General features: G+C 36.4%; 3 protein-coding genes across 5 annotated transcripts; 1 reads left to right on the top strand and 2 right to left on the bottom strand.

Annotated features, from left to right (window-relative positions):
• Nucleotides 1–3,197: 3,197 nt before the first annotated feature.
• On the bottom strand, nt 3,198–7,685 carry LOC121803488. The gene is made up of 2 exons (XM_042203147.1): nt 7,375–7,685; nt 3,198–3,881 (listed from the first exon to the last, which is right to left on the bottom strand). The coding sequence occupies exons 1-2, from the start codon at nt 7,387–7,389 to the stop codon at nt 3,411–3,413; spliced, it is 486 nt and encodes a 161-aa protein (XP_042059081.1). The 5' UTR covers nt 7,390–7,685; the 3' UTR covers nt 3,198–3,410.
• A 1,016-nt stretch (nt 7,686–8,701) lies between these two features.
• Nucleotides 8,702–11,572, top strand: LOC121802422. Its single transcript, XM_042202095.1, has 7 exons — nt 8,702–8,964; nt 9,045–9,125; nt 9,183–9,359; nt 9,771–9,941; nt 10,070–10,282; nt 10,358–10,446; nt 10,648–11,572. Exons 1-7 carry the CDS (start codon nt 8,886–8,888, stop codon nt 11,305–11,307), a joined length of 1,470 nt encoding a protein of 489 aa, XP_042058029.1. The 5' UTR covers nt 8,702–8,885; the 3' UTR covers nt 11,308–11,572.
• Nucleotides 11,573–12,146: 574 nt separating this feature from the next.
• On the bottom strand, nt 12,147–13,576 carry LOC121802923 (protein RICE SALT SENSITIVE 3-like). 3 transcript variants are annotated; one of them, XM_042202615.1, is made up of 7 exons: nt 13,393–13,576; nt 13,268–13,303; nt 13,079–13,201; nt 12,880–12,985; nt 12,741–12,782; nt 12,618–12,674; nt 12,147–12,548 (listed from the first exon to the last, which is right to left on the bottom strand). In XM_042202615.1, exons 1-7 carry the CDS (start codon nt 13,527–13,529, stop codon nt 12,234–12,236), a joined length of 816 nt encoding a protein of 271 aa, XP_042058549.1. In that variant the 5' UTR covers nt 13,530–13,576; the 3' UTR covers nt 12,147–12,233. The 3 variants fall into 3 exon arrangements, with proteins under 3 accessions (XP_042058549.1, XP_042058550.1, XP_042058551.1); XM_042202616.1 differs by having other exon boundaries at nt 13,282–13,303; nt 13,393–13,573; XM_042202617.1 differs by having other exon boundaries at nt 12,430–12,548; nt 12,647–12,674.
• Between the last annotated feature and the right edge of the window lie 5,390 nt (nt 13,577–18,966).

The raw sequence follows: 18,966 nt of genomic DNA, 5'->3' as shown, positions 1-18,966 counted from the left end.
GCCATATCTCAATGGAAGAATTTTTGACGACTGCGTTTACCTCTCCATTGGACAACGTTGCATGCATCAAGTAGAGCGAATTTTGCTTTCTACCTTTTGCTGCAATGAGGGAGCCTTTTATCAGCTTCCATCTTCCTTCGCCGAAATGGTTGATGTTGTTGGAACTACCGCAACGGAAGACACGGAAAACAAACAGGTCCTTAACGGATCTATTTAGGTGATTATGCATTCGATTCCAATTTCATGCAAATAACATAGATCTATGGATATTACACGTCAAAAACACATAATCATGCATATTTGATGTAGATTCGATCGTTACCTCTTGATCCACCATAGGATTGACGTTGCTAGCTGCACCACTCAGAGATCCTTGATTTATCGATCACGAATCTTCCAATCTATTCCCTTATCCTTGATAATTCATCCGTGTGGGCGAATCTTGAATAATCAAAAATAGCTTGGTGAGATCTAGGAAGAACACCACACAAAACAATCTATCTCGATTCAATTCTATGGATTAGAATGAACAAATTAGAATGAACAAGACAAGGCTGAACCAAAACCCAAGATCCCCTTATTCTATGGCTCGAAAATCGAAGCAGAAGGAGAGAGAAGGGCCGAGTGGTCGGCGGCTAGGGTCAGGGTTTGAGTTGTGAATTGTGTCAATTGTGTGCTAGGGTTTCCACATCTCACCGCTATTTATAAAAGATTTATTGGGCTAGAATGATGTTGGGCTCCCCCATTAGATAAATATCTAATTAAATCAAATGACCCATGATTTAATATATTATCAATGGAATATTATTTTGTTCTACTAAAGAATAATATTGCACTCCCATCTAAATCACCAAATTACAAATAACTTGGGTCCATTTTATTTTAAAATATTTCCCGCGTTTAAGATTATCTTAATCCATCAATTTAATTCTTTCGTCTGCTATATGACTTGAATTAAATTAATTCACCAATGAGTTTTCTAGTTTGAAACTTTATTTATTATTCGTGGAATAAATTCCAACTGCGCAGATTTCTGAATAATAAATTCCTTTTTCAAACACCTCTTTGGGGATTTAATCATACCACACTGGGCACGCGAATTCTATGAAATAATATTCCAATACCTTCATGTTATTCAATTACTACCACCCAAGATATCATGAACTTGAATTACATACAAACTCTCACATATTGATAAGTCAAAGTGGCGTTTGATTAAATAAACAATATTGATATTAATTTCATAGACTAGAAAATAATAAACTTTCTGAAATATATTCTTACAGTAGATAGCAATAAAGAATACATTTCGTATTGGATCCTTTCAGTACTTTACCACACCGGTGTTACTAATCTCGTCTTAGGTAAGAGAGAATTATCACAAACACCGCAACCATACCAATAGGTAGCCAAAGCCTATCTAGGTTGTGAATACGTTTTTCTTCTTACTAGATCTGGCCAAGTCCCCTACTGGAAATCTTATGAGAAGATTCATCGAATTTCCCTACTTGACCTTCTTAGTAAAAATCCTTAGACTTATTTATCATATTTCAATAATAAACCATTATATTATATTATTTATTCTCATAATTAGGTAAACAAGTGGACGTGGCGTTTCTCGTATACATGCACAAGCTGATTGTACAAAGGCATGTACGCTCGAAGCATCTTTTAGTATACAAATCCCAACAATCTCCCACTTATACTTAAAGAATGCTTTCGAATATACCTACAGCTTTATTGGCCTTGTGCTACACATTCACACACATTTTCTCCCACTTATACTCAAAGCAAGCTTTGGCCACTATGTACTCAAAACTATAATTCTTATAAAAGAATCTACCAACATAGTCTGCTAGAGTACATAAAACGAAAATATACTTGTAATTTATAACCTTAATTCTTGCTTAGGAGCACGATTATTTGATCAAAATATTTCTAGGCCATTTGATCCAGCGGAATAATTTTATGTGCCTTTCTCAAGTGCACTTATACATATTCCTCTATCAAAATCCAATATTCTTGATCCTTCTGAATTTCTACTAATTAAAGTAGAATACTTATAGCAATATATAAAGTTTTAATCATGTCGAATATGATTCCCAAAACTTTAATTGTATAATCCCAATTTAACTTGGTATTATCCTTGCTATATAATTTGTGATGTAAATGTATGTATGAACATAATTACCTCATCACAATGACTAATTGGAGATTAGTCCATATGACAAAATAAAACCGAATGATTGCATTCTTTGTTTTATAGTCATAAATTCCAAGAGTTCATTATTTAACCATTGTTGTGATCTCTAGAAATACTTTCTTTGGAAATCCAAAAGTGTTTCTTATTTTAATAGTTAACTTGGAATTACCATTTAATGTTATTAGAGTTATGAAAGTTGTGTAATACATCACTTCTTTCAATGAAGGGTGTGAGCCCCTTTAACTCTATCGAACATTACCTTAATTCCAATTAGGAATATTCTATGATACAAAATTTAGCTCCCACTTTTAAAAGTAGAAAGAAAAAAAAATAGAAGTCTCAATATTCTTTAAAGCTATTAAAACAATTTAAACAGCGTCTGGAGTTAAATTCATCCTAGTTTAATAAAACGAGCCATGAAGCTCTTATTAAACACTTAGAATTTATACATTCCTTAAGAAAAGCTCCCACTATTTTAATTATCACTTTCACAACAAAATAAATAAAACAACAACTATTCAAATAGTTAACTCTTGGCTCGGAACATTAAAATAAATTTAATGTGCACACTATATTTACTATACAAGAATTTCTAGTATTTATAATAAATACTTATCTTGTCACTAGTTGAATTAATTTACTTGTTTTGTAATCAATTATTGTGATTATCTTTCTTACACCTTTATTTGAACAAACACGATCATAAGATCATTTTATTTTGTATTGAATCCATGTCGAACATAAATGTTCTATTGATTCATTGACTAGAAGTAAACTTCTTAATAATTGAATCAACAAATTTAACCACAAGTAAACATTTTGATATTAAACTTAGTTTCATTCGATGTCATAAATAATAGGATCATAAAAATTCATTTTTCTAATAATGCAAGCATTATAAAACGATATTGATAATCCAAAACGACAATTGATAATCTAGGAATATAATTCCACATCAATAATCTAACATGACATAAAAAACAATATCCAAATATCAAAAATCCAAATTCAACAATTGTAAATAAAGCAAAAATAAACTCCTCTGACTTGAACACGGTCATCTCAAAAGTCCACCCCTTCTTCTCATCTTTGTTTGAGTAGTCACAAGCTTGTTATAAAGCTCCAAAAACGAAAACCTTTTGTCGCTAAACAAAATTTCATCTCTGACTTCATTAAAGCTATCTGGAAGCCCATCAAGGATCATTATCTACCGGGTTTCTGGGTCAACTTTTCCCCCCAACAAGTGAAGTTCATCGAAGTAGCCAAGCATGACTAGGGCATATTTGCCCACGTTTTGGCCCTCTTCCAATACATCACTCCTTAAATGCTTCACAGCGAGACCAACTCTAGCCTTGGAGGACACTTCTTCAAACCACTTGGGCTTGTTGATCAATGGCCTATTGGGTTCGTCAAACCTCTCAAGGGCATTGCCAATAGCGGCCAACAGAAACCCCTTGAGATGACAATCCGCTGTATGCCATCGAGCATGTGAATCCTTGTCATCGCCTTGTAGATGGAATGTGGAAGGACGATCCTTAATTAGAACCAACTTCAAGTCTTTGATCAATAGATCAACATCAAGCTTACTTTTCCATCCCTTAAACAATTCAGAGTCATGCTTCCTTGAACTAAGTATAGCATAATAAATATCCCAAGCATCAATCATCTTTCGTTCAAGCTGAGAATAAAAACCAATAATATAAACATGTAAAATCTCAAAGAATTGCAAATAACCACAAAACAATTCATCCATTTTACATCAACAAAAATCAAGCACAAACGTTCTTCAACGAGAAAGCAGTGTCATATTCATGCAAGAAATCCATTATTTTTACTGGCCACAATGTCGACAGATAGTCCAGAGACCATAAGAATGGCATGACTGACTAACACTGCTAAAGCGTATAACCATAAAATTAAGCACTAAAGATTCTTTACTTGTGCGAGAACTCCTCTAAAGAAAGGTCGGACCGGACAAGCACTTCTTCATATAGCTCCCTCTAAGCATTATTAAAATACAATCCTTATAATTTCACAGCAATATTGCTCCGGTAAAGACCATTCGCGATATTACTGAAAAACTAATTTTACGATTTTAATAACCTTTATCTAGAGAAATCTAAACAAACAAACTGGTAATGTTCCTCCCGTAAAGACAGGCCGGTCACTACTTCATACTTAGATCAATTTTATGGAGGCCATATACAAACGTGTTGTAATTATCGCTTCATATTTTCTTGTTGGTGGTTTTAATGGTTTAATTATCACTTAAGCAGATTAGGCAGAACATCCACATTCAAAGTATAATCAAACATGTACTAGCTATGCATGTAAAGCAATAAGTACATAGGCGATGCATGAGTTAAGCTAGATTTTAACAAATAAAATCATAATTCCAATTAAAATTCTATCAATCATCATTAAAACATGTAAACACACTTATAAAAGGTTCACATAACCATAATGACGAAACTTGATCATTTAATTAAGCATCTTAAATAAATATAGATAGAAACAAAATTCTACCTTCACATAAACAAGATTATCTAGACTTTAAGTCCAATCTTAAACAATCATACATTATTAGTTAAAATAACGTATCTTGATTATTTGAATTACCTTTTAATACTATTAGGATTTACCTAGATAGAATTAATCCATCATTATCCTAAAATTAATATCTAGGTGTATATCATAAAAGATTAGCTAAATCTTAATTTAAAATGTCCACTTGGATACATAAATCCGCACTTATCCAATTAAGACTAAATCCATTTAAAACACACCAATTAAAATCGAGAATTAAAGTTCTCTTAGCTTTCATGATTAGAAGAAATTTATTACATCTTTAACTTACAACGATGTTTTCTAGATGAAACTAATTTCACCTTCATCTAAGATTAAAGAAAATTTCAACTTAATAGATTACTAGGGATTTTAATAGCAAAATTAATGCTCTATGAATTCATCATATCTTTAAAACAATTCGATGTTTTCTAGATGAAACAAAATTCACCTTCATCAAAATTAAAGATAAAATTCAAACTTTAAACTAGGAATTGGATTCCAATTAAAATCCAATTAATCATTTCACACATTAATAATATAGGATTTTAGCAACATGATAATGCTAAATGAATTTCTTACTTCTTTAATTACATTGACGTTATCTAGATGAAAAAAATTCACCATACATCAAATTAAAGATAAAATTCAAACTAGGAATTAAAATCCATCCAATTATTAATTATGTAATTTTCGAAATTTTAAGGTTAAATAATTGAAAAACTCATGTCTCTTACCAAGGTATATTTCTAGGAAATAATTCCATAATACACCAATTAAAATAAAGACTATTTCAATTAAACCTTAAAATAAAACATGAAAGCACATTGAGAGAATATTCTTTAAAATTCCATCCTATTATGGAAAAGCCAAAAATTAGATCAATCAAATATTGAATTTCCTTATGTTAATTATCATGATATTATCTAGATGGAAAGAATCCATCAAAATCAACTAATTAACAAATTAAATCAATTTGAGCTAATTATTCCAATTGACAATTTTAAAGAAGGCAACAAATTCTTTATAAATTGGAATCTCGATTAATCAAATAATTCATTCCAATTTACCACAAGTTAAACAATTCTTCAAGGTTTAGGATTTTAAACCTAAATTATAAACTTGTGCATCAAGAAACGAGTTGAAAACGAAGAACGAGACGACGAGACGATGCAACCCAAAACCCTAATTAGGGTTTGGGCATCCACGGGCTCGCAGGAGCCGCTGCTGCCGCGTCTAGCCTCCGCCGCCTCCCGCGACTCCCGGCGCTGCTCCCACTGCAGCACCGCCGTCTGATGATCGCCGCCGCCTCTGCGGCTCCCACTGCAGTAGCCGCCTGCCCTCCGTCGCCTGGAACATCGCGGCTGCTGCCCCAACCGAAGTTAGGGCTGCCACTGTCCAACGGAGCTGCTGTCGCTGCCACTGCTGGTGTCCGACGTCGCAGCCGCCAACCTCTGGAGCTGATCGCTGCTGCTGTCACGCGGCTGTGCAGCCGCCGCTCGTCGACAACACAGCGGCTGTCCGGCGCTGCTGTCCGAAGACGAAGCAGTTGCTGCCGGAGCTGCTGCCCGTTGCCTACTGCTCGCGTTGCTGATTTTCTGAAGACGTCGCTGCCATGGCTGGATCAACAAGGATCCATGGCTGCCGCCTTCGTCGGCGCCGCTGCTATCTGCTTTTCCGATCAACCAAGGCCGCCGCTGCCTTTTCTCGCCGGATCTGGATCTCGGATCCCCGATGAAGGCAGCCCGGTACTTGAACACATCTAGGGTTTAAACCCTTGCGTTCATACATTCGTTTTCAATTTAATTAACTTGATTCATCGCGGTCGCTTCGCTTGACCGCGATCTTAAATCTTAATTAATAGTTTTCTCAATTGTAACAATCTTTTATATTCACACCAATATGCACATTTAAATTTCCAAGCTTTTAGCAATTTAAATTGTTCTAGCATATTAAGAACATAAAACTATAGATCTATGAATATTTGCTTAGATCTAGAATATTCTTGTGAAAAACTTGAATTAGATTCAAGATTCATAATATTCTTTCATCAATCCAAGTATTCAATCATGGATCACTTTATTTCTTGAGTCAAACACATATAATCACTTAAAAACATACATATATGTAATCAACAAACATATAATCTAGTACATATTACTTAGAATATATGGATCTAATGTTGTTCATCATAGATCTAGAATATTTTGTAGATCTTAGGATTTAAATCCAATAATCTATATACTTAATCATCGATCTAGAACATCATATCATAGATCCAAAAATAAAATCAAGAAAAACATAGATCCAACACATATTATAAACATATAACATGTAATTGCATGAATTTCGAAAAACCCAAGTTTCCACACTAATTTTTCAAAAAAATTCAATTAATCAAATACATAATCATAGCCTAAAAATTGGCTCTGATACCAATTGTTGGAACTACCGCAGCGGAAGACACGGAAAACAAACAGGTCCTTAACGGATCTATTTAGGTGATTATTCATTCGATTCCAATTTCATGCAAATAACATAGATCTATAGATATTACACATCAAAAACACATAATCATGCATATTTGATGTAGATTCGATCGTTACCTCTTGATCCACCATAGGATTGACGTTGCTAGCTGCACCACCTGGAGATCCTTGATTTATCGACCACGAATCTTCCAATCTATTCCCTTGTCCTTGATAATTTATTCGTGTGGGCGGATTTGAATAATCAAAAATAGCTTGGTGAGATCTAGGAAGAACACCACACAAAACAATCTATCTCGATTCAATTCTATGGATTAGAATGAACAAGACAAGGCTGAACCAAAACCCTAGATCCCCTTATTCTATGGCTCGAAAATCGAGGCAGAATGAGAGAGAGAGGCCGAGTGATCGGCGGCTAGGGTTAGGGTTTGAGTTGTGAATTGTGTCAATTGTGTGACAGGGTTTCCACATCTCACCACTATTTATAAAAGACTTATTGGGCTAGAATGATGTTGGGCTCCCCCATTAGATAAATATCTAATTAAATCAAATGACCCATGATTTAATATATTATCAATGGAATATTATTTTGTTCCACTAAAGAATAATATTGCACTCCCATCTAAATCACCAAATTACAAATAACTTGGGTCCATTTTATTTTATAATATTTTTCGCGTTTAAGATTATCTTAATCCATCAATTTAATTCTTTCGTATGCTATATGACTTGAATTAAATTAATTCTCCAAAGAGTTTTCTAGTTTGAAACTTTATTTATTATTTGTGGAATAAATTCCAAGTGCGCAAATTTCTGAATAATAAATTCCTTTTCAAACATCTCTTTGGAGATTTAATCATTACAATATACTTGTTCAATTACAATATACTAGAAAAAGACACATTAATTATACATCATTCTCATATAACAAATCCGAAACCTCATTATAGGCCATCTGATTTAGTCTCCCACACAGAAAGTCATCATTCATTAATTTTGACAATCTATTACATGCATGAATGCCTCATTCGTGTTTAAATTCTCAATACATTTCCCAAACCTAAATTGCTTGGATGCCATGTTTTGACAGTTTCATATCTATAATTGGAAAAAAAGAATGTACAGTATGTTAAAATGGGCTAGGCTAAAATACGATGTATGTATGTACTTACTCTATTGAATAGAGAATCTATTCGACTATACCATCGTTAACAAAACACTAACAAAAAATGTAAGTAAAAAAATCCAGCAATGTGTGAAAGGACAGGGCATTATTCAAGTATAACATTTTATTTAAATTCATCAACCATAGAATAAAGATTTACATAAAAAACAATAAGAATCTCAATCTGTTTATTTTTTGAAAATTAATTAATACAGATTTTATTTAAGGAGAGTTTAATTTTAATTTGAGAAGCATCAACAGCAGAGCAGTGGGCCCTAACAACCGTCTCCCTTCTTTCTCTCTCTTTTCTCTCTTTCATTTCGTCTCTCACTCACTCACTCACCCCCCCAAAAATCCCATCAGCCTTCCCTTTTCCGTTCCTCCTTTTTCCTTGAAGAATCCCTCAACAAAAACTTTGTTTTTTCTTTCAGGCAATGCTGAATGCGAAAAATCAACTTTGAAAATGGGGAAAAATGTTGGTGTCCTGCTTTTCACTCTTGTTCTCCTCTTCGCCGGCGTTTCTGCTGCTTCTTCGCCTGCCAGTAAGTGTGTACTGGAGTATGAGTTTTCTCTCAATTTGTTTCCTTTAACTACTAAGTATTTATTTTTATTCATTATACAGAAATTCTTAATGGAGTTTTGTCCAACACATTTTCGATGCTGATGAAGTGGATTCTATCGCTCAAGCCCACAACTAAAACTGGTAAGGATTGGATTCCTTTTCCTTCCCCTCAACACTGTTTAACTGTTTATGCTGCAGCTGTTTCGGGACGTCCGATGATGAAATTCGAGGGCGGCTACAATGTGGAGACGGTTTTTGACGGCAGCAAGCTTGGAGTTGAGCCCTACACGGTTCAAGTCTTGCCAGATGGCGACCTTCTTATTTTGGATTCAGCCAATAGTAATCTCTACAAGATCGCTTCATCCTTGTCATTGTGTAAGTTCCGTTTATTTTTCCTACTTTTTGAGCGATCAATGCTTGTTATTCTAATTTCGAGTTTTTGTTGTTGAGTTGTGATTGTTGAATTGCATAAGCATAACTATATGCCCTTGCTTTGCTTTCCATGGGAGCTACTCTTGTTAGCAGTTTTGATTGTTTTCCTTGTTTTAGTAATGTTTGACAACTGTGATTCTGATTTTGTGTTTTTTTTTTGTTATTTGCGCGTATTCATTTTTTTTTCAAAAAATCAGCTTTGATTTTTGTGATTTGGAAAAAGAACAAGCTAAAGAGTGTTATTGGGCTGTGACTGTTGAATTGCATAACCACAACTATATGCCCTTGATTTCCATACTCTTGTTAGCATTTTCGATTTTATGGATCTGGTTTTCCCTGCTTTGAAAATTCCAGATAGCAGGCCGAGGCTGGTTTCAGGGTCGGGAGATAGCTACTACGGACATGTGGATGGGAGACTGAGGGAATCAAGAATGAATCATCCGAAGGGGCTTACCGTTGATGACAAAGGAAATATTTACATTGCTGACACGGACAATATGGCGATCCGGAAGATAAGTGATACAGGTGATTTGAGATGAGAGTTTCATAGATGTGAATTCAACTAAAAGGATTTAGATGTGTTATTTAGTCGTTTCGTGTTTTAATGAATCCACTGCCATAATTCTTGATTGTTTCTTGATTTTGTTTTCCAGGGGTCACAACAATTGCAGGGGGAAAACGGGTTCGTGGAGGTGGACATGTGGATGGAGCAAGTGAGGATGCAAAGTTTTCAAATGATTTTGATGTGGTGTATCTTGGAAGCAGCTGCTCCCTCCTTGTAATAGATCGTGGAAACAAGGCAATTAGGGAGATTCAGCTCAATTTTGATGATTGTGCTTATCAGTATGGAAGTGGCTTCCCCTTGGGTAAATCTGCAATAGTATGCTTATCTAGTTACGTTGAGTTCACACATATAAAACTCTTGTACCATTTTTTTGCAGGCATTGCAGTTCTTGTAGCAGCTGGCTTCTTTGGTTACATGCTGGCTTTGCTTCAACAAAGGGTTGGTTTGATCGTATCTTCTGAAAATGTGAGTCGTCATCCACTTTCTGCATCTCACTTCATCTCGGATAAAATAGTAGTACTATCTTATTATTCTTGTGGTGAGGATTGTTGCAATATGTAGAAAGAAGAAAAGATGTGATTGTCGATCTTTTCTCTGCATTGATTTATGGCTTGGTTAACAGTTGTTCCATATTTGATAACCGTATGATGTTATTTTCTCTTAAAGGATCGGGAAGCCATGAATGGGAGTTTATCCGAACGTCATTATCAGAAGCCATTAAAATCGATGATGAGGCCACCACTGATTCAATCTGAAGATGAGCAAGAAAGGCAAGAAGAAAGTTTTCTGGGGTCTTTGGGGAGGCTTGTGGCACAAACTGGGGAATCTGCTGCTGATATTCTGGGAGGAGTGTTTCCCATGTTCAAGAAGAAAAAGCTGAACCCTCTATATCAGACGCAGCATCCGTACCAACAGCAGCTCAAGTACTCAAACGCTTGGCCCGTGCAGGAGAGCTATGTTATACCACATGAAGACGAGCCTCCATTTATTGAAACCAGAGCTCCTACTCCTAAGAAGACCTATGCCTTCATGATGAATGACTCTGAGAAAATGCAGCAGCTTAGGCAAAGCCGCGCCTTCTATTCTGGCTGGGAAGGTGACCTTCAGAAGCAGCAGCAGCAGCAAACAAAGAAACAGCATGATCATCAGTATCACGCACCACCTGCTCAGACCCACTACGAGCAAAGCCCTGAGACGACTAATGAGATAGTTTTTGGAGCAGTACAAGAGCAAGATAGAAGGAGAGAAACTATGGTGATCAAGCCCCTAGATCATGGTGTTCCTCTCTACGATCATCAGAACATTCGGTCTCGACTCGGGCGTTGATCAGTTATGCAAACAGAGCTACTGTTTTGGTTTGATCAATATATTCAATTGAGGAGTAATGGGTATAGCTGGATGCAAGATTACAGTATAAGTACATCTTTGAGAGTGGAATCTGTTTAATCAAGTAGAATAGTGCAAAGTTTGCTATTTCTATTTAAAATACAACTTCAACAGCCCTGTGAAAATGGGTGGAAGTTGTTCAAATTTTCTTGTCAGTAACTAAATATATACTTTATTTATTGAATTATGCAGCCACCACATGGAAGAAAGGTCTCAGCTCTAGTTAAAAAGCTCTGTTTATTAGTCAAGTTGTTGGGGGGTTGTCAGCGGATCCATATGTTGCTAAATAATATTGCTTCAATGAACTAGGCAGAAACAAACTTATTTTGTGCAAGAATGTCTAAAGACCTATTACCTCTACATGTTGTTGGAGGTTATTATTTTTTATATTTCAGACCGGTTTTCTCCATATTCTTGGATTATTATGAGAGAGAGAGGAGGGGGGGGGGGGATAATTATACAAAGAGAAGCAAGAACGCATTTTGAAGCAACTGCTGTAATAGAAACATACTACTATGACTTAATGAATCTTAAAGTAAAGATCTTACCCAAAAAGAAAAGAAACCCCAAAAATGAGCAGCAGGTGTATGCACTTATTGTAGTTGCTGAGAGCCCCCAATAGGTAGCCAACAACTATCGCAGGTGAAAATTGATCGATGAGTATACATGAGATGCAATGGATTGAATGATGACGTTTTGCCGTTATTAAATCAATCTAGTTGGACCGAAGAAGATGATATAAAGAAGCCTAGAATGAGCAAATAAGTAAACAATTAAAATCCTAGCAACAAGTAGTACAATATACTAATATTAATGAAACAAACACAGAATTAATTGAACATCATCAAAACACATGAATAGTGCTATTAGTTATTAGTGTAATAGGGCGGTGGCATGCTACTCTCTCCGGCCTCATTCTCCTCCTTGGCCTCCACGGATGGCAGCTTCGAGAGGAGGGCTTCGAGGCTGCTCATCGATGGGGTTATTCGGGGATCGTAATATTCATTTGGTACTACATGATTCATCAAATTGTTTTGATAGTGCCACATTTCTGGAGGCACACTAGCATATGGTGACGAAGATGATGAAGACGATGGATGTGGCAACAAAACCCCCGGTATGCTTTCGATATAGATCAGCTTCTTTCTCAGCAGCACTACATAGCTCAAGTCCTCAACAACCTGCACTTATTATACCCTTCATCGATTAATTCAAGAGAGAGAAGGAAATATAGAGATATAGAACAGAACCTTGTGGACAGCTCCTAATTGAATTACACCTTCTCTTACAGCAATCAAAGCAATGGTCTGCAACAATTAATTGATTCCTAATTAATATTTTGAATAATGAGTGAGGTAATTCATTCATTGTACCTTAATACCGGACCGGAACTGAGCTTCCCAAGTCCTAGGATGCTGTTAATTTGTTTCCAACCATAATATATGGAGTAAGTAGTAGTAGTAGTAGTAGTATATGTTAAAAAACCATAAGATATGTCTAATAATTACTCACAGAATCAGCTGAGTTGTGCCATGCAGATAGGAAGTTGATTTCTTGATCATTTGGTTCTCTGTGGATCCACTTGTGGCTGTGATCAGCCGCCACTTTCCCAATCAAACTGAACATTATTTATTTACTGTATTAGTTTATAAGCTAGTATATATATATATATATATATATATGTGTGTGTGTGTGTGCTGCAGAAACATACCCTTCACCATAATTGTAGATTTCATGTGACATTTTGAAGAAGATGTCAGGCTGCAGCCCACTTTCCTTCATCTCACCACCACAAGCTGCAAAATTGCAAAAACCATCTTCCCAAACCAATATCCTAATCCAACAAATTAAAATCAATAATCAACACTCCTTGATTAATTATTTTATACAAATTAATTACCAGTTCTTCCTCACCCCTCTTGACCTGTCATCCCACCTATCATCAAATCCAAACATCATAATACGATGTCAAATGCATAGCTAGGTTAAACATAATTAATTAAGTTGTAGAGGGAGTGTAGTAACTTAGGAGGTGGATAATTTCTAGGAAGAATCCTCCAAAAAACAGCATAAACCCATTGGGAACTCTCATGTATACAAAGACTCCTCAGAGTGTGTTGGAGAAGATGAGTTACAGCTAGAGAGTTGAGTTGTTCTTCCATTCTATCTCTCTTCTTTTGTTTGTGATGATGCTACAGTGCCTTAAACCAATTTGCAAAACAAGTAAACCCCAACATTTCTTTACTCCCTTTATATAGGGAGGGCAATGTCTCTCTCTAATTAATGGTGTTGGGAAATAACCAACAATTATGATAAAACAATTTAAGAACTAGTTAATAACTGCTTGCTTAATTATTTGTTGTACATTTGCTCTAGAATCGCCAACATCTCTTTCGTCGATTTGGCTAATTAATTTAGTCATATGATAGGTCACGTTCCAGGACGACAATAACTTTCTATCAAGGAACTCCTACTCTACTCGATTCATCTCAGGCTTTTCTTTCATGGCCTCATATACGTATTTAATCATCGATTTGTATCTTCCATAAACTAAAATCCAATCCAACAAAGTAACCATTTCATCAAGCTAGAGGAAATTCACTAAAGAATTTCTGATAAGAATATATATGTCGCATTCTACAGGTTGAAGAGAGCTACTATTTATTAGTACAACCAAAAGAGTGAATCCTTATAATTTTACTATAATTCCTCTAAATTCATCAACTTTAATTCCGATCATTAAAAATGAGATTTGAGATTGGCCAACATTTTCTGGTGTCCACTTTTCAAACCTCCATTCAACACCAGCCCTAACAGTCCTATGAATCAGGGCTGGGTAAATATACCGCATTACCGCACTTACCGTACCGAAATTATACCAAAAAATACCGAATTTGCGGTATACTGCAATTTGCGATAAGGTATGATACCTTACCGATAGACTACGGTATGGTAAATGTATAGAATTTCGTATACCGCGGTATACCGAGAGATACCGCACATTCGGTATATACCGAAAATGAGGTATCATACCGTTATTAATTTATGCCGAACACACGGTATATATCAAAAAATAAGGTATTACCTTATATGTATTTATATGTTTCAAATATATTAATATAAAGAATACTTAAAAATTAACAATAATTTAAAAGCTTCCTTGTGAGGGTGTGAGAGGAAGATGAAAGAAAAGAAGACTATGTTGGTTATTATCGAAACTGTTTTGGATTTGATGGTTGATGTTTTATTAATTTGAATGTTATGACCAAGATTTGTTTGTGAGGGAGTTTTAGGGCTTGTACTTTATTTAAATAGTTGAACTGTTAATTTTAATATTTTGGGTATGAAACATGTTTCTTGCGAAATGAACACAGGTATATGGTATGTCGTACCTTATTTGATATACCGTAAAAATGTGGTATACCATAAAAATGTGTTATACCATAAACATGCGGTATATCGCATTTACCGCAAAAATGAGGTATACCGTAGTAACAATACGGTAACAGTATTAGAAATATACCATACCGAATATTAGGTATACCGAAGTGAGGTATACCGAAACATGCGGTAAGGTATAGATATGAGATTTTCGCATACCGCATTTTGAGGTAAGGTATGAGGTATGGTATGATCGATGCGGTATACCTTACCTTTCCACCCCTAGCCTATGATTACCGAAAACCTTAGCATCCATAATCATCACTACATCAAATTCATGCTTTGCTGAGTTGCTCTATATCTTTTTTCAGTATTTACACATGACTTCTGCCTAATCTCAAGAGAGGCCATAACCTAACAGATGATGAGCACATTTTTCGTTAAAAACATAAGAAAATTAGGTGAAAATTGATTAAGAAAAGTCCATATGTAGAGTCACGGATATTGTTATTTTTCACTTTTGTTTTGTTTAGAAGATGGGAATGATAAATACTTCTACTATGTGAAATGTGATGTGAATAGAAGGTTGTGAGCACTCCTTTAACAGTGTATACATCACTCTCAATATCTGACTCATCGTGTACAAACATATCACAGTTTTAATAAGGAGTGGTCGAATTCCTCAGTGTACTTTTTTTTCCTTTTTTCTTTTTTCTTTTCTGAGATTTTGGTAACTTGTAGTACTGTTTTTTTCCTTACATACTGCTGCATGATTACAACACCTGATCATATAAAAATACATGCATATATACAACATATAAATGTGTGTGCTAGATATTTTTGTAGAACTTTTTTTGGGAAGTGAAATTTTTTTTATCGATTTTTTATCGATTTTTTATCGATATTTTTGTAGATATTTTTATCGCGCAATGCCACGTGTCCTGCTCGCTGGCGCGGCGTGAGTGCAGGGGCGGCGACCCTCGTCCGTGCCAGCGACGCGGACGGATGCGCGCTCTTCCGCCACCGTTGTGGATGCTCTAATATTTAACAACCAAAAAATTATTATTGTGTGAGAGCATATATATGGAATGTAGACTTATATCATATCGCACTAAAATTTAATAGCTGGGGTTAGTGGAAGACTTGATGAAAGCATGGGTGTATATTTTGTCAAAGAAGAAAGAGAAAATTTTCAGAGCCATATTTGAAAAATTAGAGAAGTAAAAGTTAAAAGATGTCAAGATATATATAACATACTCGTTCGTAAACCCCTCATACATATTGCAACAAAAGGATTGCGTTAGTGTACTAACTAATTTACAATAATAACTAATAACTTTCAATATTGTATGTTAAAATTATCAACACAAAGATATAATTATATTAATACAACATGTAAATTTAAATATCAATATAAAGACATAAGTTTATCAACACAAGAAGATTGATAAATTTATATCTTTGTGTTGATGTTTTTAACATACAAAATTGATATTAGTTATTACTGTAACTTAGTTAGTATTTGATTACACACGAGTTGTGTTAGTGTGCTAACTAATTTACAGTAATAACTAATAACTTTCAATTATGTGTATTAAAATTATCAACACAAAGACATAATTATATCAATACAACATGTAAATTTAAATATCAACACCGAGACATAAATTTATCAATATTCTTGTGTTGATAAACTTATGTCTTTGTGTTGATATTTAAATTTACATGTCGTATTGATAATTATGTCTTTGTGTTGATAATTTTAATACACAGAATTGAAAATTATTAGTTATTACTGTAAATTAGTTAGCACACTAACGCAACTCTGATGTGTGATCAAATACTAACTAAGTTACAGTAAAAAAATGTCTAAATACACCACATAACATACCTACTATTTTAAAAAAAATGTCTTTAGTTTTGACGCCCAATTAAAAAAGGGACGCAAATGAAAAGATTAAAGTTTAGCGAACAATTATGTCCTCAACTCATAGACGCTTTTCTTTACACCTTTAATTTATTTTTCAAAAAATTTCAATGCAAGTAATTGTATCGTTCTCAACGGATGGATGCCCCCAATTTATTTTTCAAAATTTTCCAATGTGAGGTAATTGTATCTCTAGAATCTAGTTGTATGCTATTATAAGATAATTCTTGTAGTGTTTAGACCATCCACAACGCGTCTCGCGCCGGGCTCGCGTCTCGTCTCGGAGAGACGAGACCCCCGCGAGACGCATTGCAGCGGCCGTCTCGTCTCCAGCTCGCGACCGGCTCGTCGCGTAGCTCGTCTCGGAGAGACACGAGACGAGCTGTCTCGCCACGCGCCCGAGACACGTGGCACGTCCCCATGCGTGCGTGACGCCCACTCGCTGGCCCGCGAGTGGGCGTCGTCACTGATGACGCAATAATTCATTTTTTTAAAAAAAAAATCGATTTTTAATAAAAAAAAAATTTTTTTTTTCAAACGGTAATATTACCGTTAAATATTTATTTTCATTTTTAAATTTTTAATTTTTTTACTCTATAAATAATTCTATTCCATACTCATTTCAAACACAAACACACATCTATTCCTCTCAAATCCTCTCTATCACTCCAATTTCCATCTTCAATCAACTCAAACAAATGGATCCTTTTGAGCAAATGCGTCAATTAATGGAACAATCACTCGAAGAAGATCGACGACGAGAGGCGGAGGAAGCCGCACCACCCCCACGACGCTCCCGGAAGTACATCAATCGGAACCGGGAGGAAGCCGCCGCACGGTTAGTACGCGACTACTTCTGCGATAACCCGATTTGGGGAGATACCTATTTCCGTCGCCGTTTCCGCATGCGGAAACCGCTATTTCTCCACATAGCGAATACTTTGGCGGCCAGGGAGGAGTTCTTCCGAGAAGGGTTCGACGCGGTCGGTCGTCCCAGCCACACGACGCTGCAGAAATGTACTGCAGCCATCCGGCAGCTTGCGACTGGACAAACGGCCGACATATTCGACGAATACCTGCACATCGGAGACAGTACTGGGCGCTTGTGCTTGCTCAACTTCTGCAGAGGCGTCCGGGCAGCCTTCAGTGACGAATTTCTCCGGAGGCCAACCACGGAGGATTGTCAGTTCCTCCTCAACCTGCACGAACAAGTGCACGGATTCCCCGGGATGCTTGGCAGTGTCGATTGCATGCACTGGCAATGGAAGAATTGCCCGGTGGCTTGGAGGGGTTCCTACACGAGCGGCCACAAAGGCACCCACCCAACCGTTGTACTCGAGGCCGTTGCCGACTACCGACTTTGGATCTGGCACACGTACTTCGGGGTCCCTGGCTCGAACAACGACGTAAACATGCTCCAACAGTCCGACCTCTTTACCGAAGTTTTGGATGGTAAAGCGCCGGCCATCAACTTCGTCGCCAACAACCGACGGTATAAAATGGGGTACTATCTCGCCGACGGCATCTACCCGAAGTGGCCGACCTTCGTGAAGACGTGCGGCAGGCCAGCGAACCCAAAGCAGGCTCTTTTTGCGCAGAAGCAGGAGGCTGCGCGCAAGGATGTGGAGAGGGCGTTCGGGGTTCTCCAAGCGCGCTTCAACATCATCAAAGCCCCGGCTCGTTCGTGGTTCATGGAGAGCATGGTCGACATCATGTATACGTGCATAATCTTGCACAACATGATTGTCCGAGATGAAGGACCCGATGCCGGAAATTGGTTCGACCCCGAATCCCCCGGAAGCTCAACTGCAAGTAGTCCGCCGCGAAGTGGAGCGCATCCATCTATACAAGAACGGTTGGCTATTCGGGCAAGGACACGCGACTCTAGCGCCCACACCCAACTCCAAGAGGATCTAATTGAGCACATTTGGGAAAACTTTGGCGGAGAATATTAAATTATGTCATTTTTATTTTTTAGAATTTTAATTATGTCTTCGCTTTTTTAATGTTAAGTTGTAATATTGTTTTAATTTTAATAAAGTGTGTTTGTTTAAATTGAATTGGGTTTTAAAAAAATTATAAATTAAATTGAATGAATAGTAATTAAGAGACGGTATAGAGACGGTTAAGAGACGGAGCGTTGCAGCCTCCGTCTCTTAGTTAAGAGATGGAGGAAAAAAGGACAGTGGGGCCCTCAAATAGTGCTCAAATAGTAGTTAAGAGACGGTTTAAGAGACGGTATAGAGACAGCGTTGTGGATGGCCTTATGTACTTCTAAGATAATTCTTGTT

Source organism: Salvia splendens, chromosome 5 (assembly GCF_004379255.2).
Source record: "Salvia splendens isolate huo1 chromosome 5, SspV2, whole genome shotgun sequence".
NCBI lineage: Eukaryota > Viridiplantae > Streptophyta > Magnoliopsida > Lamiales > Lamiaceae > Salvia > Salvia splendens.
The sequence above is the reverse complement of the archived record's forward strand: the minus strand, read 5'-3'. Positions and strand labels throughout refer to the sequence as shown.

What these genes read in the sequence shown, in the direction of transcription:
- LOC121802422 (XM_042202095.1), top strand. Translation starts at nt 8,886, where the DNA reads ATGGGGAAAAATGTTGGTGTCCTGCTTTTCACTCTTGTTCTCCTCTTC. An exon ending in CAAGCCCACAACTAAAACTG is followed by an intron (nt 9,126 to 9,182) that starts GTAAGGATTGGA and finishes TTTATGCTGCAG; the next exon opens with CTGTTTCGGGACGTCCGATG. An exon ending in CCGGAAGATAAGTGATACAG is followed by an intron (nt 9,942 to 10,069) that starts GTGATTTGAGAT and finishes TTTGTTTTCCAG; the next exon opens with GGGTCACAACAATTGCAGGG.
- LOC121802923 (XM_042202615.1), bottom strand. Translation starts at nt 13,529, where the DNA reads ATGGAAGAACAACTCAACTCTCTAGCTGTAACTCATCTTCTCCAACAC. An exon ending in AGAGGGGTGAGGAAGAACTG is followed by an intron (nt 13,202 to 13,267) that starts GTAATTAATTTG and finishes TTGTTGGATTAG; the next exon opens with GATATTGGTTTGGGAAGATG. An exon ending in GGCACAACTCAGCTGATTCT is followed by an intron (nt 12,783 to 12,879) that starts GTGAGTAATTAT and finishes ACAAATTAACAG; the next exon opens with CATCCTAGGACTTGGGAAGC.